Source organism: Zootermopsis nevadensis, unplaced genomic scaffold, assembly GCF_977971745.1.
Source record: "Zootermopsis nevadensis isolate Lab colony 2312 unplaced genomic scaffold, Znev_1.0 Znev_ptg000012l, whole genome shotgun sequence".
In the NCBI taxonomy this organism is placed as follows: domain Eukaryota; kingdom Metazoa; phylum Arthropoda; class Insecta; order Blattodea; family Termopsidae; genus Zootermopsis; species Zootermopsis nevadensis.
Genome location: NW_028259144.1, coordinates 4,004,733 through 4,031,976, shown reverse-complemented (window position 1 = coordinate 4,031,976; position 27,244 = coordinate 4,004,733). Strand labels below are relative to the sequence as shown.

The following is a 27,244-nucleotide window of genomic DNA, read 5'->3' as shown; positions in this document are numbered from 1 at the left end:
ATGGGAGGATAATCTCAGGCGGGATCTATCCGAGATAGGAGTTGAAGGAAACTGGATTTTGTTGGCCCAGGACAGGGTCCGGTGGAGGGCTTTGGTTAATTCGGTGATGAACCTTCGGGTTCGGTAAGCCATCTAGTTAGTTAGTTAGTAGAGGAGGAATTTCTGAAGCAATAAATGCTTAACTTCGTGAGCATTAATATCACAAAAGTTTTCACCACGATATTAAAATGCACAGTCACCTGTGAATAAAGTTAAAAACGCATTTTAGGGACTTGAATTAAATTTTACATAAACATCGCCTTGATGATGAAGGCAGTAAGCATCTCTGAAACGTCTGTAAAATTTCTACCAGACTATACGCCGCCAGTATCGAAGAAGACAGTCACATTTACAAAATCCGCGGTTTGGACACACTACCTCTGCTCAGGATTCGAAACGTGTACTTCTAGAATGAGAGTCAGACACGTTACCGCCGAGTAAACTCGATCGATAAGTAGCTAAGTGGGGCACACAGAAGAAACCCTTTCACAATGCATTTCCTCTTACAACCGACAAAGCAAGAAAAGAAAAATAATTATTCTTGTGCAAAATTTGACATAAAATGGTTTATGGATTCATATAAATGTCGAATCCTACGATAAGATGTGCAAAAACTAATTACCACAACATATTATTAAGTTTAGTTATTTTATTTACATATTTCTTATTATTGAGAATCTGGAGTGTGTGTGTATAAATATGTGTTGGTTAAAAATCTCACGACTGTAAATTATTTAAAAAAATCTAACACGTCAGGTGCACTGGGTTATGACTGTGCACTGTAATATGACGTAAAACTTCTCATTATCTGTAACGTAACTGCGTTACATAAGACGCCAACCTTTCTGATTAAACTGAAATTGTTGTAATAAACCCTCAATGGCTGATAAGTAATCTTCTGAAGAAATTATAAGAATAATTTTGCTTTTGTTTAAATTCACGTTACTATTTAAACAAAATTGTTAAAACTTTCCAACGCTGTCACTAAATATTTCGGTATAATGAAGCTAATTTTACTTATTTTTGTTGGCGGAAAACAACCAGAAATACCATAACTGATTATCATATGGATACTAACTAAACCAACAGGATGACTCAAAATAAACTTCTAGACATAAAGGCGTGGCCATATCTCATAAAGTAAATTCTAGCAAAGTACAACGTAGTTGAGTGAACAAATTCCCGCACATCACGGTCTACATGCGTTGGGCCCTACGTCACAATTGCAATCTGTTGTAATTATCGTGTCTACGAAGACAAGCAGGCATTATCTACTCCAGGCTAATGGTGTCAAGGAAGACAGATTAAGAGCGAGCTGTCGTCCAAGTTCTGTTCTAATTCTGAGGCTTGCCTTGAGTTCGATTTCTAGAGCCGTGCCAGAGCGGCAACTTCTCCGACATGTACGCGAGACAGGTAGTATACAACGGTTCTTTATATGTTTTTTTTAAAATGGTCGAGTCTCCACATCACAGTTACGTTCAGAGACTGTCTCAGGCAGGGATTCTCAACCTCTGCAAGACTCACGGCCACATTCGCCTTCGTCATCAACTTACCCACCACAAGGATTATAAATAAAAACAAATTATCGAAACGCCATGGCAATTTTTAAAATTATACTAAATTATGTCTCGTCCTGCTGCAAATTGGTTCTCATGTAACTCAATATTAAAGATGGCTGTCTTCTGGGTTGTAGCGCCGTGCAGTCTCGTACAAGTAGACGGCGTTACAACCCAGAAGACATCCTCACATTAAATCCCACTAATTCAATGCAGTTTTTCTTTAAGGAAATCGATCACTTGTGAGACATTTTCCATCGGTTTTTGCTTGAGCAATCTTTCAATGTCAGATTTAATTTTTGTTATGGTGATTTCCATGCATCCCTCCAGTAAGATGCGTGTTAGATCTTAATTTGACGTTTTATCAAGCTAAACAGTTGCTGCCAGCGATATTTCCTGCCAAATACTGACGGAATTCATAAACCCAGTCATCTGAAACCATGTGAATATTCATCATACAGTTACAAAATATTACAATTTACCAGGACCGCGCGAAAGACATCGGCGAGAAGCGGGATAAGAACCCTGGTCTACAGATTTTTCTTTTCCCCGAAGTCATGTTTTTTGATATTCAACTGCTTTGGGGATGTATTTTATGTTCGACCTTTCACACTAACGTCAGATTATTTTTCTCTGCGAGTTTAATAACGCATTCTTCACCTTTTGACTTAAATTAGATATCGACCGTCTAGCGATGCTGTAAATATTTCTGACAATCGCTCATTCATTACATCACAATTACGTTTGACACTATCAGCTTTCTGAGGTACATTTGATACACACGTCGGCATGAAAATATACCGAAATCAATACAGCAGACAATGAACGATATCATAATAGTAATGCAGATACCAAGCTGATATAAAAAGAGGAATGTACAACGCAAATAACATCAGAAGTAAAAAGGACAACAGGAAACTCTTTCGTACACTCAAGACCGTACACTGTACCACCAAAGGCGTTCTTTACAAATGCTATTAAAAATGACAATTTACGATCGAAGACTTAGATATTATTTTCGGATTAATCTCGTAATATACCCTGCCTAGCCTTGGAAATGCGAGATACTTCAAAAAATAAATTGTTTCTGTGGTTTTTAGTATATTGGAGTCCCAGAATACCAGTTTTCTGTGCAAGTTAGGTCACCGTAACAACCAACAGCTTTCACTTCCGCGCGTACTTCGACGCTGAAAAAAAAATCCGAATTCTCAAGAGTCAGTTACGAAGCGACAAACTTTGTGAATACAAGTACCAAATGTCTGCACGTACCTCTTTGAGAACAGCATCCTGTTTCTTGGTGGAGAGATTCAGATAGCGTTCTTGACTCATACAGAACTTGGCCGTCTGCTTCTCAAACTTTTTCTTGCCTTCCTGCATACAAGAGAACAGTCTCTTAAAATTAATTCACTCAAAAAAGAACTCTTCGGCGTTAGAGCGTGCATTCTCTTGCAGAGCATTAGAACCCAACCGAAACATACAAGTCACATGCAGAAACACTCGTGGAAGTTCCGGGACAATCTTCGTACGTGTCTGCCGATCTCGTAGCAGCAGCAAGTTAGGAAATTACTTTAATAGGCACTCCGCAACTAGCAGGCCATCTTCTATGTACTACAGGATGATTCAAAAGTCCTCGTACACAGGGAAATCACGTAAATGCAACTGGGCGCAAAACACCAGATGTGTTAACGCGAGTTCACCATGAGTGGGACAGACGCATCTTTTTATTTAAAGGAATGGCAACCATGTAGAGCATGTTTTGTGAAAAAGTGACCATTTTCCCTGTGTATGGAGACTTTTGAATCACCCTGTAGAATGTTGCACTGAGCAGTCTGGCGGATATTGACCGCCATTTCGAGGAACATTCTGCATACATTTCAGAGCTGAAGACTGAATACGTCTGTGATCAATCATCGCACAGTATTTTATATCTGCCTCCATTGTTAATCTGTCATCAAATTTAAAACCAAAAATGGATTTCAAGGAACGGCATGTTATTTGGCATTATAAAAAAACCCTCCACATTCAGGGCTGAAAAACTTAAGAGTTTCAGCCCTGAAGATGGAAGCAATAAGTTTATCCGAAACACTGGTCGATATCTACCACACTATACGGTGATGTACCACAGAAAATAGCCATCTTGTCCAAAACAGTCAGTGCGAAAGTTCAAACTGACCTTCACTCCACCGATGTGTTCTTTGCGGAAGTTCTCCAATGGAAGAATAATCTGGTCATATGCACGGTCCAGCTGCAGAAGAAACAAATCATCAGTCAGAACAGAAAGATAACACGGATGTAGAACAGTGAGCACAAAAGAATCTGGAGCAGGAACGATAATTGATTACTGAAATCTCTTGCACACCACAGCAATGAATTTGTGTCGAAGAGCATGAAGGTGGTAAGTCTGGTATAAGTTTACCGACGTCTCAGAGTAATCTGCCTATTCCATCATCAGGGCGACGAGTCAGGAGGTGGGCAAGGACCTCTGAAACGTTCTTAAACTTCTACGAGACTACTTTGGAACAGTAGCTCACAAGTAGCGTGCTCTGTAGTGTGGTAATAATGCGAACATGACAACTTCAAATGTTGAACATAATTTTCATCTGATTATACAAACCTGCTCGGGTTCTGGCAGTGAAAACAGACAACAGACCTTGGGAACAGGTGGTTTTCCATCCCTGTTACATGACTGTGACCAAAGGATTACATAACGCGGATACTGTGAGCCGGAGCCCAAGGTTGCAGTCGATCGCTGTGGGCGAATGGCGGCCCGCCACTTCCTCCTCACGATCGCCCCTGCAGGTCCGTTCCGCACGTGGTCAAATTTAGCCGCACCAGAAGATAGGTTTCGATCAGGGGATTCTGAAAAGACGGATTCAGGGGATTCTGACAAGACGGATTCGACGCCCTCAGGACACTTTTGTGTGCTTTTTACCGATGGACAAAGCGAAGTCACCACATGTTTTCAAGAAGAATACCACATGAGATGACTGACTGTCTTCCAGTATGTTGCACCGTGTAGTTTGGGAGATATTAACCGACGTTTCAGAGGATCTTGCTGGCTCAGGAAAGGATCTAATGGCGGACTCTTGTCAACTCGGTACCTAATATTCGAGTTACACCAAAGAGGGCAGTTCCTGACCAGCCGAGTGCCTACCACCTTGTCAGCTCAGGTCTTCCATGCGATATTTCCTTCAGGATTTTCACCCCAAATGTTGTATTTCTCCCACTGCGTGCAAAATGAAACGCTCATGTCCGCCACTGTTAAATTCTTGTTACGAGCACAAATTACGAAGGCATATCATTCTCCATTCCCTTCCTCTATCTTTGATCCAAATATTATCTTTCCTTCCCTGTTCTCAAACACCCTTATCTACTGTCAATGTTGGTCTTCTGGTGACGGCGTGTGGACTTGTTGGCAGATACCAACGATTAAGAGCAACACACTGCCTCCATCCTCCGGGGTTAGCCTTCTGGGTTGTGAATATTCAGCCCCGAAGATGGGAGTCAGTAAGTTCACACGGCGTTACAACCGAGAATACCAGCACTGACATATTCAGAGACGTAAGAACTTCAAATTCATTAATCGGTTCTTCCTTTGACGTGAGACACCAATTTCACCAATCTTACCGTTTATAATTTTATATTACATCTCAGAAAGCTGAGAGGATATTAGAGAAACTGATGACACCATTACACACGACAACTTTCACAAACGGATGACTTGAAAAATACCGCAAGCAGGTTGGGATCACTGTAGCCAGAAGCAGGATTAATAGGCCCAAAGGAAATCAGGCTCTCCATAAGAAGATCAAAGTGCTTGGGGTGAGACAGGGTTTCTACAGTCCACAGCAGGGGAGCCATCTCCAGAGTCAAAAGGCGGCCAAAACCCACACTGGGTTGCAGAGCCACAGGAAGGAGAAGATTTTTCAACGGTACTAAGTAAAATGGATTTCATACTTTGATTTCCTTACCACTTATTAATGTAGTGAATATTAAAAGAACATTCCTCATGGACGACGCTACGTTCTTACGCTGTGGGCTATTATCAGAGGTTTGACGTCATTTGTGTAAAGTTCTGTTGCAGAACTAACAACAAAGGTGTTAAATGAATGGGGAGAGGATGCGGCCATGACTTATTTTAAGGTACCATCATAATACTAACCTTGACAGTATTGCTGAACATATCATTGTAACAACGGTCTACACGAAATGAAGGGGGCGTCGTGATAGGACAGGTTTTGTTTGAGACACGCACACAGCCGATCCAATTGACCGGCGAAACAAATACCGAAGTATTCAACCTGTAGCGAGCAGATCTCGAGAGAGATGTTTAGGAATTTTCACATTTCTGTACGCACGGTAAGATTTGAGGTTTTCGCAGCAACTTAGGCCGAAGTTTATATACATCACGTACAAATATTCAGTTCTTACCGCAAAGAAAACACAACACTTCTCCGTTACAAAGATCATTTAGTTAATGATTTTAAAGAAATAATGCCTGTTTACATTGAGAACGATACGAAACCCATATATTCAAAATAAAGAGAGTAATTACTTAAGCAGGTGGTACATATAGTTACCACTGGAATTTAAAGGCTAGTTTATTTTTTTAAAGTCAGTTAGTTAGGAAGACAAATTATCCAGAACTGAGGGGTAACAAGTTGTCCTCGAATTGAATTTGTTCTTAATTTCTTTATGAATTCAATTTTGATTACACACAAATTACACATTTGAATTTGCTGTCGTATTTTTTAGTGGACTGTATTCACTAAAGCCAACGAAGATTATGTCACCAGATTAACATCGCTCTACTTGGCAGAAAGACAATGTTGTACGATGACACTATGGCAATAGAACATCATGACAGGAATATTGAATACATTCCTACAAGCGCCTGAAATAAAGGCAGAGATATTAGTATGTCCCATTGTATCTCGCACTAGAACAGGTATGCGCAGAATTCGAACACGGAACGTGAGTAGAGTCTCATAAAAGTTCGCTTCATAGTGCATCTCAGTAGCCATAATTATTCTCCGACTGCAAGCATCCGCACACGTACAATAACTCGATTTACAGCAGATAAAAATGACTGTGACCTCACAATTTCTGCGTCACTGTTTCCTTTCCGTGAGGTTCCTAGTTCAAATCTCGACCGGGGTACTGGCTATTCCCAAAAAAAGGTTTTTCGTGACCATCCGCGTCCAGATAAATTATGGGATAGTTCCTTAAATGAGGCCAAGATCGCCTCCTTCCACATTCCTTTTTTACAATTCATTAATCATCGCGATGCTACATAGCCCGAGCTAAAAAATAAAGTTTAAATAAATAATAAAATCACGCAACCCCATTGTAATAAGTTTTTAGACACTTGTATTTTCATTAGATTATAATCTGAAATTCATTTTCAACGTTTAAAAATTCGGCCTTGTGGCCTGCTTTATTTCAGGGTTCTTTCAACAAATGGTCAGCCCAACACAAGGCCCCTGCATACTCAGGACAGAATAACGCACATCGACGAAGACAAACATCCACGCCTTGGGCAAGATTCGAACCCGGGATCCCAGATTGCTAAGCCAATGAGAACACGCCCTAAACTTAAAACTGGAAATTGTACAATGAACTGTATGCAGCACGTAGCAGCCACACAAGCGACCCACTTTGTCAAATGCTGAGATAGTGCAGTAACACAGGCAATGCGATTCAATTGGAAAACGAGTTACACTCCTCCACACAGCAAAAGTAGTTATATTCAGCGATGATGAATCGACGCAAGTTAAAGCCAGACAACACAACAGGCTTTTTGTTCGTTCTTCAGTCGAATTTGTACGGCCACTTTCAAAGTTGTGCCCCACTTCGAAGCAAACAGACTTTCCAAAAGCGTTCCTTTTAATTTCACATATACAATGCATCGCCTCTGTCAACTTTAATATAAATAAATCCATATATACGCCAGTGCTTTCCAAACGTGGGACAAATTCGATAGCAAAAACTAGTGACGAAAACCGACCTCTCCCAAATAACGATTTTTCCAAAGGTTCGTGGTAACGGCTGACTTAATGCATGAACCCAAAATGCCCAGTGCCTGAAGTACTTTTTACACACGACGTTTAGAAAGCTTGTTATTAGGACGATGAGACAGACAACATTCATGATAATGACGACTTAAGATATTTCCCAATCGACATTCGGGCTAGGTACCTTCGGAATACAAGCAGTGCACGGCAATGGTGGCGAGAAGACTTAAAATCGGAATGAATGCCCCCAAAATGCGATCCACGTACCTTCCGAAATTCAGACACACACTCAACGTCTTCAACCGACGCCACATTACAGCTACTAACAAACTGTACACAGCCAATTTCTTCCTGAGGAACTAGCACTCCCTCGGCTAGTCAAGAGGTTTCTCACATCTTATTAAAGGTCGTTTTATTATTATCCTCCCATTTTCACTTAGGTTTCCCAAATTATCTTTTCTTTTCAGGTTTTCCTAATACATCGAAATTAAGGAAAACTGCTAGAACACTACGTTTCAATGTAAAGACAGTCTAATTAAGGATGAAGACGTCGGGGGTGTGAAGATACAGCTCCACGGCACGAGATGGTATGTGAGGGGGTTTGCTTCGCGCTCCGGCCGCTAAAGCCCGGAGCATAGAGCGCCTGGAGGCTGATACATAAAAGCTTTTCAATCGATGCAGCTTGAGAAACGAGTTACTTCATTCTGATCAGACGTCCTGCGCAGAACTTCATCGACAGGACACACGATCTGCGCCGGAAACTACTTGCTGCGGTTTTCTGCAAGACACCCGACACCTCAGCAAAACTGATACTTCGTTTTACGCCGGGGTCAATTTCGGCGCCACTCGATTCCTCCTTGTCCTCGCTCGAAGTCTTATAAATAATAACAGACTTCAAATAGATAATACCTTTTCTACGTTCGAAATTGCTCACTGTCAGGTATATTTAATAAACAAGACGACGTTTCGGGAGCTGGTTTTACTTCCAAATTTAGCGAACATTTGTCATAATAAATTTTTATTAATCTGTTGTTTTAAGATCAGTGGAGACAGTAGGAATCAATCTCGAACAAATCTGAATATTAGTTTATTTCCCCAAATAACTAGACCACTGTGGTGGTCCCTTCTTTATTTTAAGACTACAAGATACATTTCTTATCAACCTTCATACCCGAAGTCTTATCATAAATATTTCCTTCTCTTCTTTCCCGTAAATGACCAACCTCCCGGCATCCGAAATCATAACAAACCACAGCCGATCATTAAACCAAAAAACCACACTGGTAAAGAATTTTCCAACCGGGTGATCATACAACATATCCTCAAAATTATGAAATGCAAAACTGAATAATCCAGTGTAATCTGACGTATTGCTAGCATAATAAAATTCTGCCAACTAAACACTTATTAAATCCTCACGAGACGTCAGCAATGGAGCCAGCGTCCAATCGGAGTAGAGAACGGTTAGCAGACCTCGTTCCCCTACGCTTCGCCTACCCGAATGTGAATCCCAACTCAGTCATCGCCGAAAACGACCTTCTGACCTATATCCCAACTGCACTGGAACTCTTCGTCGACGTGGGTTATATAATTCTACACAAATACAAAACGAAGGCATCTGGGCAACTACGCCTGCTTTGGTAAAATGAAAAGGTATGATCGCAGGTGACAAGACACGAGAATGCGTAATCCGGGCAAGAACACGCACATGCAGACATTTTTGTTTTTGGGCTAAGACGCAAAATCATCGCTTGCTGAAGAATCAGTATTTCCAGTTCGTTCCACATTTTTTCAAGATGTTCATCATTTCACCTAGTTCCCTCGGGTGGAGTCCAGCTCAGATGCCCAGTGACCTGACAACTTTACACTTGCTTTATCCTTCTGGAACTCGCCTTCTTGCTTCCAAAACTTTCTCCGTAAGCACAAGCTTTATTTCCGTGACATTCTCACGTTTTTACAATAAACAGGAATAAGGAACTTCACATAATTTAGGGCCTACGTACTGCTTACTGTCCCATATTGCAAAATCGAAATTTTCTTAAGATGTCAGCCAAAAGCACGAATTACTTCTGGTTTTATTCCACCTCCTCCTCGTACTACTTATTCCTTTACTTCTGTTCCTTCCACCTTTCGCGGGTCTCGCATCTCCTTCGCTCGTTCAGAGACGTTAACAGGCCATAACTATTAAGATAATAATTGTATAAGTGCGATAGATAATTAACCGACCACCTGATGTCGAGAGATCGCGTCATCTGTAAACAGCCTTGTCAGGGATATCCACGGCTCCTAACGGACCATCTCGCCTCTCTAGGTTCATTTCCTGCATGACAAGTTCTGCGCATTAATGCCCACGGACACGGAACAAATGGAGAAAAAAATATGCGCGTTTCGACATCACGTAACTATCGCATTTACCGAGCATTCCGAGTCCTGAAATTAGAGTGTAAATTGTGCGATGCCTAAATATTTCAGAACTGACACGTTTATTAAAATCCACCCAAAACAGTTTCGAAGACGAAGTGAGGGTGCGAACAGGAGCTAGTTCATTCACTCGCACAAGCCATGACAAATAATCACGAAATTTCGACTTGCAGTTACTGTCAAGAGCGGACATTTGCCCTCAGTAAAACGGAGGAAAATAACCACCCCGCCCTACTTCGTGTTTGACAAAATTGCACGTTACAGGACAACTGAGATTAGGCACGTGCTTTTCTCTGTGACGAACAATCACACCCCGTCATGGTACTGGTAATTTTCTGCTTTATAACCCTCTAGTTCAGGGGTATTTTGTGAGGCCCGCGAGCCTTATTGTAATGTGGCGTGGCCTTGCCTTACGCGTTGCGGTAATTTTATACACTTTTTTAAAGAACGCACAAAATGCTACAACCCTGTATCGAGTAATAAACACATTCACGATTATTTTTTATATCTGCTAACTTTAACCGATTCTTAAATTACTTCACCATCTGAAGCATGCAGATCATGTAAATATTTAAAAATACAGTTTCTTATTTCAAGCCCAACGCGTGTCCATTACAGAGCTCATCTGGTTAATGCCGTCTAAGAAGGAAAGGATCTCTGTTTATTCTAAGAATCATTCCAATGCATAGTCTACATACACTCAGTGGAAAAAAAAAATAGAATTAGTAAATGTTAAAGCTGTTGGTCCATTTTATTAACGCTGTGATTTAAAATGGTTAATAGAAGCCCGACGGTTTTCTGTTTACTCGGTGAGAACTCCAAGTTACTACGATGGACAATAAAGCCAAATGTCGCCATATCCCACTCATTCTTTATCGCTTAAATGGTAAATCGGAAAACCACAAAATTCAAAAACCCAGTTCTTACCGCAAAGAAAACAACGCGTCTCTATTACAAAAATTAATTAGTCAATGCCGTTTAATTTTTTAAAAAAAACAGCTGATTATTCTGAGAATCATACATGTACACTCTGTAGAAAAATGCACAGTGGTACGTATAGTTGCCACTGGGCTTCATAGGGTCAACTGCCTAGTCTCTCATATGTACCATCGGCAACAGACATGCGTTCAAGTTGAGAGACCCCAGTCACGAAGACGAGTGTGGCATCTGACGGCTACACATTCCATCACGTCTCTTAATGATGGACTTAACGATCCAGGGAAACCCAAACTATCCCACCTGTACACGACATAAAGCATACGTAGTTCAACATCATACTCATTTTATACGCGTTCGCAAGAGATCCCATTAAAATCGCTCCGTCCATTCAGTATCCAAGCATCAAACAACCCGGCAACGGACTAACTGATTTTAATTAAATTTGGTGTCGAGAAATTCATTTAAATCTTCATTTAAACCGGATAAATTTTAACGTCATTTAATATAAGATCACAAATACTGTTTGACCTCATTCTGTTGTCGCTAACACGCCACATAGTTCGACCATCGGTATACTAGAAATCCATCGTTGAAGCGTAGAGAATTGGAATTTCTTCGCTTTTTTCTTCTTACGTCATTAGACTAATTCATCGGATTCTGATGTAATAAATACTGTAATTAAATGTACTCTCCTATACGCCCCAGATTCAAATGCCACTTCGGTACACAACGGCTGTAGCTCCATTATTTTTTTTATTTGTAGTGTTCTGTCTGAGGACAGGTCCATATGAACAGGATCCTTCCATCCTTTTCTCGGACTGGGATCTGTTCATATACGTTCTTGGCAGATGATCCAGAAGTGGTTTGCCATTGCCTTCTTCTGTGTGTGAGTGGAGTAATTGTTGGAATGCCACGGAGAAACCGGGGAAGCCTCCGGAGGAAAACTCCGTGATGCCTAGACCACGGCCTTGCCCAACACAAGTTATAAATTTGAGCACCACCGGGAATTGAACCCGGGACCCCAGGCTTACAAGGCCAGCGTTCTGACAGCTAGACCACCGTGGCGAACCGTAGCTCCATTAGGGTATTAAAATGTGCAAGGAACAATCCATTTCTCTGAACACTCTATTAAATCTGGGGGAAAGATCACAGTTTGGGAGCCAGTGGCAGTGACGCAGACACCACGGCGCGAGGTCAAATGTCAATGACCCCAAACAACACTCATGCTACTGGCGCCATCCGCAAGGGTCAAATTTTCGCTAACGCGACAAAATTGTTACACTAAGCGTATATTTCTTAACTTGTTCCCAAACGCTTCTTTCGTGATTTTTCATAGATCATTTGCAATTTACATTAATTTACTGAACACCCACAGTTCTAAATGTAATAAATCACATTTTTGGCCGTACACTGCATTGTTTTGAGATGTTCGGGGCGGTGACAATAATGATGATTGTCCTTCTGGGTTCTGGCGCAGTGTTAAATGGTTGACAGACGCATATTGGCATCTACTGACAGTCAACTGACACACTCAATGATGTTTGAACAATCGATAAGCGCTCCTCACTTGCTCTGGTTACTTACCATCATGTCTCGCTGATCCTCAATATTGGCGATGAGGCGACCGAACTCTTTCAGGGAAACGGATATCCCTACCTCATCGTCTGTCTGCGAGGTGCCAATACATTCGAAGTTAAACTTCACAAGGCTGTTGGACAACGTACGTTGCGCCCGAGACAGATCTGCAAACACAAACAGCTAACAATTAATTACCTTGGCCGACAACCGATTAGGTAGGCGTTAAATACAAGGGATTATTTAGTTACATTAGATTTGCATATGTCCTGTACATACAGAATTGTTAATAATAATTCTGATAAAAGAGAAATGCAAACAAGTTGCCTGAAATTATTATATTTATATTTTTACATACATCAACATATTTTGTATGAACGAACAATTTTCTGTAACATGTTTCGATCCTTTCTTTGCGCACCATCATCAGGTAAAGGATGTCCATTATTATTACGAATACCTGATGCTGGTGCATATAACAGCAGCGAGAAGATAAGATAATGTTTAAACATTTAAGTCAGGGTAAACAGTTTACCCATATTTTCTAGAAATGGGGGGGGGGGGGGGGTACACAGCAAAGTCATTCTGCCAACAAGATTAAAAGACAGAAATATTTACTATTTCGCAAATATCCGTAAGTGAAGCGTGACTTCACACACTACTGTGCTTTGGAAACCATTCCATCCTAGTAGGATCTGAGGTTCTCTCGACGATGACTACGAAGATGGCCATCTTCTGGGTTGTGGCGTCAGGTTATCCGGCGTTCTCATCGCCCTGATGATGGAGACAGCAAGAACCTCTGATATGTTGGTAAACTTCCAACCGACTACGCGGCGCTACAAACCAGAAGGCAGCCATATTCACTATTCCAGCCGTCCGTCTTAAAATAACTCACTAACCCTTTAACATTTAAAATCTGGAAGCTACTACTTCACACCAGACAACAAATGACGTCGGATAAGTGACACGAGAAAAGAAAACACTTCTAAAGCTGTATTACATACAAAAGTGTCTTTCAAACTGTGGTCCGAGAATCGGTAATGTCACGATTATGTTAAAGATAAAATGTCCCAGTGCGTAATTAAATATCATATACTTCGGATGCACAACGTAATGTGTTCAACATATGAATTGTTATTTTAATCGTGTTGGTTACTACTGTTGAAAAAAAAATATATACGTATGTTTAGAGTGGAAATATTAATCGTAAACGCGTCGGTTCGCACAACATAACTGGAGTGCGTTATAAGAATTACGGCTTCAATGTACAAAGTCACTGAAACGTCTCCGAGTCTTAACCATTTGACACTGCTGATAGCCCGAGAGGATTTTATTAAGTCAATTCGCCGTGAAAGCATATATTGTTCCCATGTAGAATCTTCCCTGAACAAATCTAGAGAATTTACAGAAGCGCTATTAAAATACTATGACCCCCACTTACATGAAAGTTTACCAAGATTTTATGACGTTCCCGAATCAAAATTCTGCGTGCATATATTATGATCTCCTGGTACTAGTTTAATTTTGCAGATTTATCGCACAAAATATGACAAGATTTTAAACAAGAGCATATGTTTTATACTGGAAGGAAACCAAATTGAGATCACCACACACATCACAATTAAATGAACATATTTCGGGTAGAGCACACGAATGTCAAGAAACCACTGGAGAATATCCATGATTACAGTATTCGTTGTAATAATCTTCTACTGACTAATAATTGTTGCAATACAGAAGGCTGTGTGTTAATTGTGGCGTGTAATTTGCCACCTTTCCAATTCACTGTCCGGAACAAACTGCTTGAGAGTGAGATATTACGTTAGAGATGACGTCAAAACGCGCTCAGCCGCGTTTCAAAACCATTCTAACGGATCTTAATGATACGGCGATCCAAATGGTGAACACGCGACGGACGGCAATCACCTCGAATGGTCGGCGCCATTGAATCTGTCGCTCTTTCCACATCTTCTTGCAGCATCTTTGCAGAAAGATCAGTTTAAAACACCGCCCTAGTTACGATTCGATGTTTCCACGGCGGAGCCCGAAAATGGTTGTCTTCTCACCACTCTACACATTAAACCCTCCCTCCCTTTAACATTATTATTATTTAGTGTTCTGTCTGAGGACAGGTCCATATGAACAGGATCCTTCCATCCTTTTCTCGGACTGGGACCTGTTCATATACGTTCTTGGCAGATGATCCAGAAGTGGTTTGCCATTGCCTTCTTCTGTGTGTGAATGGAGTAATTGTTGGGATGCCACGGAGGAAAACTCCGTGTTGCCTAGACCACGGCCTTGCCCAACACAAGTTATAAATTCGGGCTCAGCCGGGAATCGAACCCGAGACCCCAGGATTACAAGGCCAGCGTTCTAACCGCTAGACCACCGTGGCCATCATTTATTTATTTATTTATTTATTTATTTATTTAGTGTTCTGTCTGACGACAGGTCCATATGAACAGGATCCTTCCATCCTTTTCTCGGACTGGGACCTGTTCATATACGTTCTTGGCAGATGATCCAGAACTGGTTTGCCATTGCCTTCTTCTGTGTGTGAATGGAGTAATTGTTGGGATGCCACGGAGGAAAACTCCGTGTTGCCTAGACCACGGCCTTGCCCAACACAAGTTATAAATTCGGGCACCGCCGGGAATCGAACCCGAGACCCCAGGATTACAAGGTCAGCGTTCTAACCGCTAGACCACCGTGGTCTTTAACATTATTTTAGTAAATTATTCGGGTTGTGCAAGCAAATCGTTGACTTTTCATTTCCAAATCTCTAGCACCGATTTTATAAATTACGTGATTTTCAGTTCTGCGTTATCTGCATATGCAACTGCCAGGCTACTTCGATAAGAAAATCGACATAGCAAGATACAATAATCTCCCATCCAAACACAGCGCCTCCATAAAAACCTGCACGTGAAATGTTACGACAGTACTACAAGGCCAATTAAATGTGTCCATAAAAGGAAACAATGCCCTTCAAGTAGTAAAACGAGCCAATAAATTGAACACAAACTCTGCTGGCGTCAGTATCAGGTTGTAAATTATTCCAAATCTATTTTAAAAAGTATTGACGATGCTGTGTTACAACCGTGATCACCAAATTCTTGGACTATGTCCTTCGTCTGTGTTTTTTTAAAAAACAAGAACACTACGTTTCGGAAACTGGATCTGCTTCCGTCCTCAGGTTGAAAATGACCGCTAACGAAGAGACATCTTACGCCTCTTCGTACACAGCAGCACGAATTTCTTATTATCACAGCTGTACTGGGTAGACAGGCAATCAATACGACCTCTAAGCTTCCCTTTTCTCACGTCTATTAACATAACTTGGACCGACATACCATCTACACTTACGTCTCCCAAGCAGTCTCTCCGCTGTAGGTTTTCCGCCAATATACATCCGCACATTTTTCATACCTCCTATGCATGCTACATACACTGACCACTTCATCCACCTTATCCGATAACCCTTATAATATTTTGTGGAGTGCAAATTATGAAACTCCTCACAGAAACAACAAAAGAGCAGAGAGTTTTGTTAAAATGTTAATGATTTGACGTACCAAATTTCTGTAGGATTTGGGGTTTTCACGGCGGTGATTCTGAAGATTGCTGTCTTCTGGGTTGTTGGGCCGTGTACTCTGGTGGACATCTACCAGGCTACACGATGCAAAAACCCAGAAGACAGAAATCTTCATACCAAAGTATGGTTTCCAAGCAAATATGGTTCCTCGTTAATCTTTATGAAATATTAAATATTTAACGTGATTGCAGTGTTGAGAATTCAAAATTTTTCGGTTCGCTACGATAAGGCCAAATAGACTTCACTGTTTTCCGATATCCGAGCTACGGGTTGTAACATTCGCGTTACAATACCGAGGACGAACTGTGTAGGATGCAATTTACGAGTTCCTTAATGTCTGAAACAATATTATATCAACATCACATGTCGCTGAATCTACTGCAAAGTTGCGTAAACATCAGAACAGCTGCCAATAATATAAAACGTAACATGACAAGCCGAAGTCTGATACTTACTATCTCCAGCACTGCCCTTCACACAGACGCAGTATTTCAGAGATAGCAGAGTTCTCTCCCTGTTCATTCCATTCGCTCATTAAGATAAATTGATTTTAAGTTACACCTCCCCTAGACGATAAACGTCAATCTTTCCACACATGTTAATGAACTGAAAATACGCACTTCGTGAAGCTCAGGACATTATATATACACTGTTTCCTCGCAGGCCCTAGGCTGGTATAGACACTAAATTAATATAATATTTTATTAGTATTTTATTTGTCTCCATTTGCATTTTAATCCGCCAAATAATAATTTTATTTGCAGCTATTTGCTTATTTATTTGTTCGCAGATCAACGCAGAACAGACTTCACGGCTGACAATTTAAATCGAAAATGTAATAAATAAAACACTTAAAACACGTCGTTCTTAACACATTTTAATTGGAAAACCTGAACGGACAAGATCACTCAAACAACATATGCGATGAGCATACAGTCCAAGTATTGAAATTTATCTTTAAGAAACAGGCTGCGAGGGTGTGAATTTTGATCATACAAATAATAAGTTACGCGTAATTTTCTTCACTCTTATGTCAATTTCTCTCCCTCGTCTCTACATTCTCCTTGCAGCACCATGTTACGTCCTATTCAAAAGAAGATTCGAACACCGCACAAAGAATTCGATTTTAATCTACTGCTTCCTACTTTATCACCCAGTCTACACGATTAAAACAATTATTACGAATGTGGAATCTGAATATAATTATCAGTCTATATTCGTTGAATATACCGCCACGGTGGTCTAGCGGTTAGAACGCTGGCCTTGTAATCCTGGGGTCTCGGGTTCGATTTCCAGCGGTGCCCGAATTTATAACTTGTGTTGGGCAAGGCCGTGGTCTAGGCAACACGGAGTTTTCCTCCGTGGCATCCCAACAATTACTCCATTCACACACAGAAGAAGGCAATGGCAAACCACTTCTGGATCATCTGCCAAGAACGTATATGAACAGGTCCCAGTCCGAGAAAAGGATGGAAGGATCCTGTTCATATGGACCTGTCGTCAGACAGAACACTAAATAATAATAATAATAATTCGTTGAATATGAACATTAAACATCGTTCTAGGCTGATTTACGTGCACACGTTACAAGGCCACACGGAGGACGACACGGATGACGGAGTGGGCTGGTGCCGGAACAAAACACAAATGACCCCCCCCTCCCCAACAAAAATGGTTCCCGTACAGGTAGAAATTCCTATCAGAAGAGCGCAACCATGTTAGAACATAAGGAAATAGATGACAGTAGTGAAAGTGATATTAGAATTAAACATTATAATAAAAATGGTTTGCTAATATAAATGAAATTAGTGTGTTATCATAGTTTTAGAGAAGAGTTACAGAATCACTTGATGAAATTGCGTTATGCATGACAATGTACAAACATGACACACGATCGTGTTTAACGGAGAAAACAACATGTAACTAGTCTCAAGAAACCGTACTTTCAAAACCCCCGTGTATTGTGAATTTCATAGAGTTACACAGTTTCGCGTAGTTGTGAGAAATCTACGACAAAACCTCGTATTTGAGGGAAGAACATAGATTAAAATACTTGAAAACGAAGTGAAGTATTCCGACCTAAGAAGCGAAAAATTTGGGATATTAAACAACCAAAAACTCCGTGATTTACAAAGGACACGCACTGTTGATGTCAGGATCTGAAAATACAGGAGGCTACGAAAAGGTTATACCAATAATGCAAACGGAATTTTGGCGTAAGAACCAGCACACTGTATCCTCCTGGAGAAAACGGGCAAATATCTGCCCAGAAATATGTCCATTCTGTGTTCCGTGTGAATCATGTCATGGCCAGGAAACACGACTACATAATTCCAAGTCTGGTTCACATCGCCAAAGAGAGACATCCATTTTCCACGAGGATAGAGGAAGCAAGAATTGCGTAAGTACTGTTAAGTACAACTGATTACCAAGAACTGAAGTCCTAACACGCATGTTCCAGATACACGTTAACACACGGAACTCTGTCCATTTGTGTCACAATATGTTCGTCTACATCAGTGATTCTGAAACAATGGGCTCTGCTGATTTCATTCCGATCACAGACTCAAAAGCAATTTCCTACTCATACGACCAGCACCAAACTGTAAGGCAGGCCTCACGTACGATTCTCAAATTCATGCGGATGAAGTGGTTTTGGCCTATTGAAGACAATATTCCAAAATATTTCCCTGGAGGGATAAAAAAAACCATGAAATATTTGCAAGAACTGTCTCGGTCCAATACTCGTGAAACCTAGGCATAAATAAGAGGATGATATTAAAATGGGTACTGATATGGGTGAGCGGAAGTGAAGTGGGTGTAGTGGTTCAGGAAATGGTCCAATGACGTGCTTGTGAACACTGTCGGGTTTCATAAGAGGGGAGAAATTTATTGAGTATCTCAGTAATTATCATCTTCTCAGGAAAGATTCTGACTTCATGGAGGCACAATTATCACGACATTGGAGTTACTGGCTAATCTGAACTACTTTTTCCCCAGACACCTGCCTACTCTTCTAGCCTCTGAGCAAAACACGTCCGTTCTATTTCTGCTATCCTAGAAACCTGTTAGACGCCAGCTGCAAGGCACACGAGAAGATAAAAGCGCTGTTCAGACGATTCATTTGTTCTTCGTTCAAGTGTAAATTAAAAGCCATCCATAACAGAAGAATGACTCACTTGCACGTTCAGTAGGGCGAATAACTTTGCATTAAATTATGAGAAGTCAGCAGTCTGATCATGGGATCACTGAAAATTGGCGAAGGTCGACGCAATATGGCACTCTCCCGACAACATCCACCACGTACGTAACTCAGTCCATTCACCGTTTTCATACACTTAAGCGACTATGACTACTTTCACACACCCCTTAACCCATTAAAAAAACTTAAAACACATAATTTCTCATCCGAATTCCAACCAACCAGGAATCTGAATGAGGCATATCCGGAACAAAATACATAAAACGTATGAATCCGGGGATTTCGATGACGCTAACACGGCCTGTATTTCTGCGGTAGCTCAGGTCATTCCGTCCACGTTAATAACAACAAACCTTCTCACCTATTAACTCTTCAAGCCCAGTGGTAACTATATATACCATCTGCTTCAACACTCAGTAACGCTGCATTTCGTATTTGTGGCTTGTGTATGATTCTCACAGTAAAGAGCGATTATTTCTTAACAACTTAATCTTTGTAATGGTGAAATACAGTGTTTTATTTGTGGTACGGACTAAATTCTTAAATATTATTTAGACGAGCTTCGATTTCAGAGGGTTTTTGCGTTATGTTATGCAATAGACGATTATTCAGAACAAATCCTCGTCAGCAATGGCGCAAGCCATTACAAACTAGTTATCGCGAAGAGCCTTGACGAAAATATCAACTGACACAAACATTTCATACACTGTGAAATAATTGTCTACGAGTGGAATACCACAAAATTGACTCAAGCGTGGCAATAAATGCCTTCGGCTTCTTCCCAGTTCAGCCTCGTTCGAGACTTCTCACTGCGGTGACATTCTAAATGTTAAGTACAAGTACCTCGGATAAGAAATAAGGGAATCATATGGCCTGTCTTCACAAGACTCGGAAAAAAAAGACAAATATCCATGCCCCGAACGGGATTGGAAACCATGATCCCAACACAGTCACGCGCCTTACTGTGGTCATACGGGAGTGACATTTCCATGCATAAAACTCTACATTACTAAGTTCAAATACAAATAAATATCTCTGCAACAGAAATTTTCTGCGGTCCCGAAAAAGTGGCTGCGACTGTACATCGTCTGAAGCAGCTGTTGGGAAGAACTCATTCCAAGTCTTCTGTATCATCTTCCTCCCTCGACCACTCTTATGAGAACAAACTCTGATCATAAGAATGTCTTCTCGTAACACATGTACAAACCACTACATCGCCAGCTTAAACATCCCAGACTAGGGGCAAAACCAAACTGAAAACTTCATACAAAACATTCCCCATACAATTACAGTCGTTTAACAGAGGCCAGCAAATACCATCATCCCGTACACGCTGCAACTCTCACGTAACAAGGCTATAAACAGAATTCTAAGGAGCTAACTAAACCTCTGCCTGTCTTAACTACGCGGCCCTGAGTATGAATTACTTTCCCATTGGACTCAAAACCAGCAACGTATGTGCTCATCCTCTCTTCTTCGCTTTTAAAACAAATTAAACCTCACAAAACACGACAACAGATTACAGATGACTCTCGTTATGCGCGCTTTCGTTATCAGTATTATGAAGAATATCAATATTCTATCCGCGGTCAAATTTTAAATACCATCACCTGCGTCAAAATGTCTCTAGGTCAATCAGAGAATGGGATACTGAGAACCTCGGTACTAGAAATGTTTTACGACAGTTTAATATCAAAATGGCGACTGTTATACGTTTCTCGTTTTATGTCCTTTCGTTATTTTCCCAGCATTTAGCCTACAGCGACATACCGAGATAAACCAAGAAAATATGAAACCCGGCCACCGGGCCGAGATTCGAATCTGAAACCTCACGTTCACGAAACATAAGTGCTAATGACCAGGCAGTGATGTTCGGAGCCAACATTACTACATCCTGTTTGAACCTTCTTATACAGTGCGCGTTAATTGTCTGCATTTCAAACTGCCATAGACGCTCTGTTCATTACCACGCTAAAACACTTTACAGAATTTGTTGAAACCTCAGCAAAGAAGACGCGATGACAGATGGTCGTCGTCTGAGTTTCAGCGCCGTGCAGTTTGGTATAAGTCTGCTAACGTTTCAGAGATCTTTGCTGCCTCCATCATCAGGGCGATAAGTGCTTGATAACAGCCATTCAAGGTCAATTACAGCCAAGAATTACAACAGTAATAAAAATCATGACAATAATAACAGACTTACGTAGATGCTATGAAAATCTTATCAAGAGTTAAATATGCTGAATTGCATTTTGACATCGTATTATAAATTTAGAGCACACACACATGTCGGTATAACATTAACAACGTATGATTTGTGGAACTAAAAGTCTGTGCAATAAGAGCCCTATCCGGAAATCCTTGTTTGAACATGTGATCCGTCAGCCTCTTAAAATTAGTCACCACAGAGACAAAACGCCCGATAACAAACGACACGCTTGATCTTGAATGTATAATTCCAAGCACGTACATGTGACTAACGTCACATCACAGAACACGTAGGAGCACAAAGTTCAGTATGTACATATGCGTTAATCTATCCCAAGAGCTGACCTGCATATCACAATCTCAACTGAAAGCGGGAAAGAAGACAAGACATCTCGGTGAGATGTAAAGTTCTCAGAGTGGTGAAGATATCGATGGTCTTCTCGGTTGTGACGCCGAATGGACTTGCTTGTAGACAACGTTTCGGAGGAAGAAACTGTCTCCATCTTCAGGGCTTCAGCCCTGAAGATACACTCGAACAATGTTCATACTACGTGAGATTTGGAGGTCTCGAGGCGGTGAAGATGACGTTGTTTTTCTGGGTTCTGACGCCATGCAGACTCGTCGCAACCCAGAAGTCCAATCGTAAAGTTCATACTGTACTGCGTACAACGGAGAAACATTTTGTCTGGAGGTGAGCGCGTGGTACAGCTTCCTTCCTTCTCGGGTACCCTTCTGTAAAAGACGCCAAGACTGATGACGCGGACAACACCTTTAAATAGGCCACGACCCCCTCCTTCCAAATCTGATTCGACGTAGAGGCCGAAGGAAAACAAAAAATTTGAATATGGGTTGAATCTATGAAATTATCGACTAAGAAAACTCACAATTTTTTTAAAATAAATTATGCACTGATTCTTGTAGCCCAGTACATGTAGAAAGTGCTTTACATTCTACTGAAAATATACAGTCTAATGCCTCGAAAACAGACAAAATAGTGCCATCTAAGCGTGTCATTGCAGTGTGTAGATGCATGGGTAACTCGGTACTTCTTCGAAGCGAGTATAATACAAGTTGTCCGTGACAACCCAACAAAAACACAAACACAGAACGTGCTATTTTCATGGCACCGAACGTAGATACTAATAACAGATTAAGTCTGTCCGTCACGTGTTTTACGAGTTCTGCCTCCTTTTAAAGGTAACGCACAACGTTATTTACAGCAAAAGAAAGTTGGTCAATACAGTTAATGGCTGATACGAAGTTATCGTTTCGTGAAGGTTGCGCCATTAGCCTCAGCACAGAAATGTAACTTACTGCAGCCACGCAAAATTAAGGACTTCTTTCCAAGATACTGGTATGACAAGGCGATTTTGAAATTTTAAAGCATTTATAATTTCCCATCATAGCAAATTACACAATCAATGAAACGAAATTGATGTTTAATTAATATGTAAACAGACAAAAAGTAATGTTTTTGGTCTCTGTAGTAGTCTTGCATTGCGTACAAGAATATTTCTGTATGACGTAATAATACCAACAAACATCTATTCCTACGCAGTTTACAAGACAAAACACATTCACCCCAAGTATGCATAAAGTATGCAATGACGACTGCATTTCATAGAATGCAAATAACTTCTACGGAGACTGATCAAACGAAAGATAGAACCAGAAAGAAAAAAAAGTCCACGAAGTTGATCGCGATCCCTGACCTGGGATGACATTTTCCGCTCTATATACAAGGCAGTTTGGAACAAAGAGACAGCGGGCGGGCCAGCATCGGATATGACGTACACTTTATGAAAGGACAGTAATTCTGAACAGCAAATAGACAACTCAGAGCGTTTCTCCATGCGTGGAAGGTACGTTCTGAATCGCGGGCAATCCTTACTTCTCCCCCAGAGTTTTAACAGATATGCTCTCTGGCGAGAACATTGTACCTTCGGTCTACATCAGGGGGTCTGTCTCAAGTCTTTCAAAGCCTGGAGCCACATTAACTTTTTCTTATAAACCCGAGGGCCCCCAAGTTATTAATTAGGACAACATTTTAAAAGAGCTATTAACCTATTGTCTGGAACAGGTACTCATAACGCGTAATAGCTGTCTTGCCTTCATTTATAACCTTGCAGCCCTCGGGTCGTTTAGCATGGACGAATGTGGCCCTAGGTCTAGAAAAGGCCGAAAACCCCTTACCAACAGCATAAAATTACATAAAAAGATGACGATCCTCTAAAAATTCACACAATCCTTTCTCTTACACGCTCTTGAAGATAACGCTACAGTGGGAGGAGACCGGTGGGTGGACTAGAAAAGGAGCCCCTCTTTCATTTCAAGTCAGCGATACAGTTTGGTTTATCACAAGATATTCACGACCTTACAAACCATTCAACATGGGGAACTAAAATGTCAAGAGTTTCTCGAGTGGGAATTCTCGGGAACGCAATTTTCGGATCGTCCCGGGGCGGGGGGGGGGGGGGGGGGATCACAAACTCCACCCACATGCCCACTGTCTCGAATAGTTCAACTGTAGGTACATTTATTCAAGAATGAAATAAGACGAACACATAAATTAGGGGTTCCCAACCCTTATGAAACCCGGGACCATATGAGCCCAAACCGGCTATGTTGTACGGCTTTACCTAATGACAAAAGCAGAGCCAGCTTCTGAAACGTCGTATGTTTTATAAGTATTTAAATTGTAAATTAATATAAGGAAAATATATGAGAATACGCGTCATTTTAATGACACGCCGTAAATAAAATGTCCTCGCTGACCATGTGGCCCGCGAGTCAATAACCGAGTGTCTCTGGAAAATTACGAGAACGCCTGAGTAAAAAAGGGTAACGAAATGCTAGTTATGTACAGAGCTATATCGGCAAGATAATTTAGTATCTCGTATACGGGGGGGGGGGGGGTCGGAGGAGAACCAACATCGACACTTTGAGCATTTGTCTGTCCTACGGCTGTGCAAACACTAACAGTCTGTTTAGCCTGACTCACTTGGCAACAATTAGTATCCTTGAATAACAACTCCGACAACACTACATCCATAATCAAACCCTGCAATGTTAGTAGAGCCAGAGATCAGCTGATACGTTCCTCAATTACCCTTTATTCAGACAATCGTATCAATTAATGTAGAATTCACATCCTAATAATAAAACCAAGTTGTTGATTAAATGCGGTGACGTGCAGCGAGCGTCGTGTTTGTTCTGCGATAACTCCGGCTCGTATCTTCATGTACTTTATCTGTTTGTTTCTCTGGAGGTATAGTGTCTCCACCAGCAAAGCACAAACCCGTCCCTTTTTCTGGATCTCTGCTGTCAGCACCCACTAACAGAATCCCTCTCATGCAGCTGACAGACAGTCCCTCAGCTACTCCAGGAAAACCTCAAGCGTCTATGCATGACCCTCAGGTTCATTGCAGCCATTGGACCTCATCCGGAGTCACATAAATCTGCCCACACATAATTTCATTAACTTATACTTTAAACGGTATATATTATTCTATCTTCTACTTGGTCTTCCAAATAGTCTCTTCCCTTCAGGTTCTCTGGCTAAATTTTTTTAAAAGCAAAACACACGAGGGGCTCCACCCCTGCTCGCTTCATTCGCCATCCCCGCTGGTGGGGGACTCCTATCCTTGCAACCCTTTAACTTCCTCCCTCTTTTGTCACTTATTTTGCGGATTTAGGGGCGGATTTATGAGAGAAATGAGCAAAAAAATGAATTCTAAAAACAGTTATGCCCATATAACCCCACTTTATCTGTTACCCCAACAATATTTGACGACCGAGAACCTCTTCACGTTACAACACCTTCACCCACCCAAAAATATGCATATCTACCTAATCGGCCTACAACTACTAACGCTTCATATATATTTCTCTAGTTGTAACAGTACGACCTTCCGCAGTGAAAATGTCAAAGGATGATGATGATGAAATCAAATACAATTGGACTTGTTTCACTGTCAGAAAGCGGCACTTTATCATGTCTAGATACGCCAAACACAAAATAAACCTCTGTCAGAATGATCACTGGATATAAATTTGAATTCACTCTTCAGAAGTTCAGTTGGGGGTGGGGGGTGACGTGTGTGAAGTGTCGTATTAACCAGACGTTGAGGGGGCGAGATTTACTCTGCTGAAAATTATCCTGATGGGTCTGGAGTAGGCCTGAATTATTATTATCTAACAATTTATCACCCCGCCTCAACACGTGTCGGCTCGTCAGCAGTTTTCAGTTCTAAGTACCCTGGAATTGACATAAGTCTTCTCAACTCTCGTAAAGGGTATCTGGCAAAACTGATTCCAAATTATCTACTTTAAATCACGAATTAATGCAAACATTACTGCAATTGACAGCCCTGAAAGTGTTGACATGGATAAAATTACAGAACGTCATGTGGAAGCCGTGATGTTCTGAGTGTGAGTGAGTAAGGGTCACTTCCTTACTGCTGAATCCTTCGCAATTCTTCGTCTGAACATTTCCTGTTAAAAATAAACAAGTGGAAATTCCAGAAAAAGGTTCTGATAAGAAAATAAAAGGAAAACGCCCAAGATGGAGACTGGCATCCAGACGTAAACAGGTCAGAATGTTGCACAGCAGAAAAAAAATACGAGACGAAACTGGGAAGGAGCTGTCGGAAGACAGAGATTTGTTATCAAGACGAACCACAAGAAAGTGGTAAAGTCTCAGGCGGATGAGGAAGAAGAAGAAGAAGAACCTCTCTGACGCTATGCAATAGAATTTTCAAATAAATAAACAAACTAATAACACCGAGGACCACCCAGCCTCCTCCCAAATTATGTCTGGATGCAGACCACAGTGACTGTATTATGGTCGGATTTGTCATCATCTCGACATTAAGTCTGACACGAATATTGTTGAGTAATGAAAATTTAAAAAAGCAAACACATCCAGTGAGTCACAGCTTAGAGATGTTGGCTCTGAATTTGCAAACGATGCTAATTAAGAAGTACTACACTGCATATTTACATATGTGAGGTACCTGGCGCCTTGTTTTGTATGTTTACAGATGCTGACTTCTATAAAAGTTATTCATTCCATGCTTAATACGCACTTAGCCTACTTATTAAAAAAATATCATCATAGAAAATGTACAATAATCATGAAAAAAACAACTAAGCCTCAACGCTACATTAATTAAAATCAATTAGCTGTTAGTTTCTAATACGCAAGATACATTACCAACATTAATAACGTTTTATCAACTGAAACGTCTATAAGCGTCGAATGTGGAAGTAATTAGACTCTTGAGTTATGAAATGGGAGAGATGTGTAAAGAAGAGTCTGTGGCTTTCATTATGGCCATTCCCGAAAATTTGTCTGACGAAACTGAAAAAAAAAACCTCTTTCTGCATGCCCAGTCTCAGAGCCGAGGTTCAATGATGAGGGAGTAGCATGAACTTCGCAGATTCTTCGTCACAGCTCTACACACTAACCCACACCTGTAATACAGTTCCGCCTGAATCTCTCAAACATTATGAGCACGCATGATAAGCTAAAATTCCAACCCGGAAGTAGGAAACCTTCAGCCGTAAGAATGCAGTTCTTCAAACACCCTCGCTAACTCACACGCCATACCAAATGGGGCGAACAGGCAGTACCAGCAACATCAATACGTGACAAGAAACCGAAAGCACTCACTGTGCTGAATGAGTTCTCAACCCG

At 41.0% G+C, this 27,244-nt stretch overlaps 1 protein-coding gene across 11 annotated transcripts in view; it reads right to left on the bottom strand.

The window, feature by feature from the left end:
* Positions 1 to 27,244, bottom strand: part of Graf (GTPase regulator associated with FAK) — a 60,467-nt gene that overhangs the window by 29,657 nt on the left and 3,566 nt on the right. For 4 of the 11 annotated variants that reach the window (XM_022069730.2, XM_087347638.1, XM_087347637.1 and 1 more), the window contains exons 1-5: positions 16,120 to 16,438; positions 15,911 to 16,025; positions 12,554 to 12,711; positions 3,769 to 3,840; positions 2,865 to 2,966 (exon numbers count right to left, since the gene is read on the bottom strand). In XM_022069730.2, the coding sequence (XP_021925422.2) occupies positions 2,865 to 2,966; positions 3,769 to 3,840; positions 12,554 to 12,711; positions 15,911 to 16,025; positions 16,120 to 16,254 (582 nt within the window). In that variant the 5' untranslated portion in view covers positions 16,255 to 16,438. Of the gene's footprint in view, positions 1 to 2,864; positions 2,967 to 3,768; positions 3,841 to 12,553; positions 12,712 to 15,897; positions 16,079 to 16,119; positions 16,439 to 27,244 lie in introns of those variants that run through there. The other 7 variants (XM_022069725.2, XM_022069727.2, XM_022069726.2 and 4 more) reach the window with 4 other exon arrangements.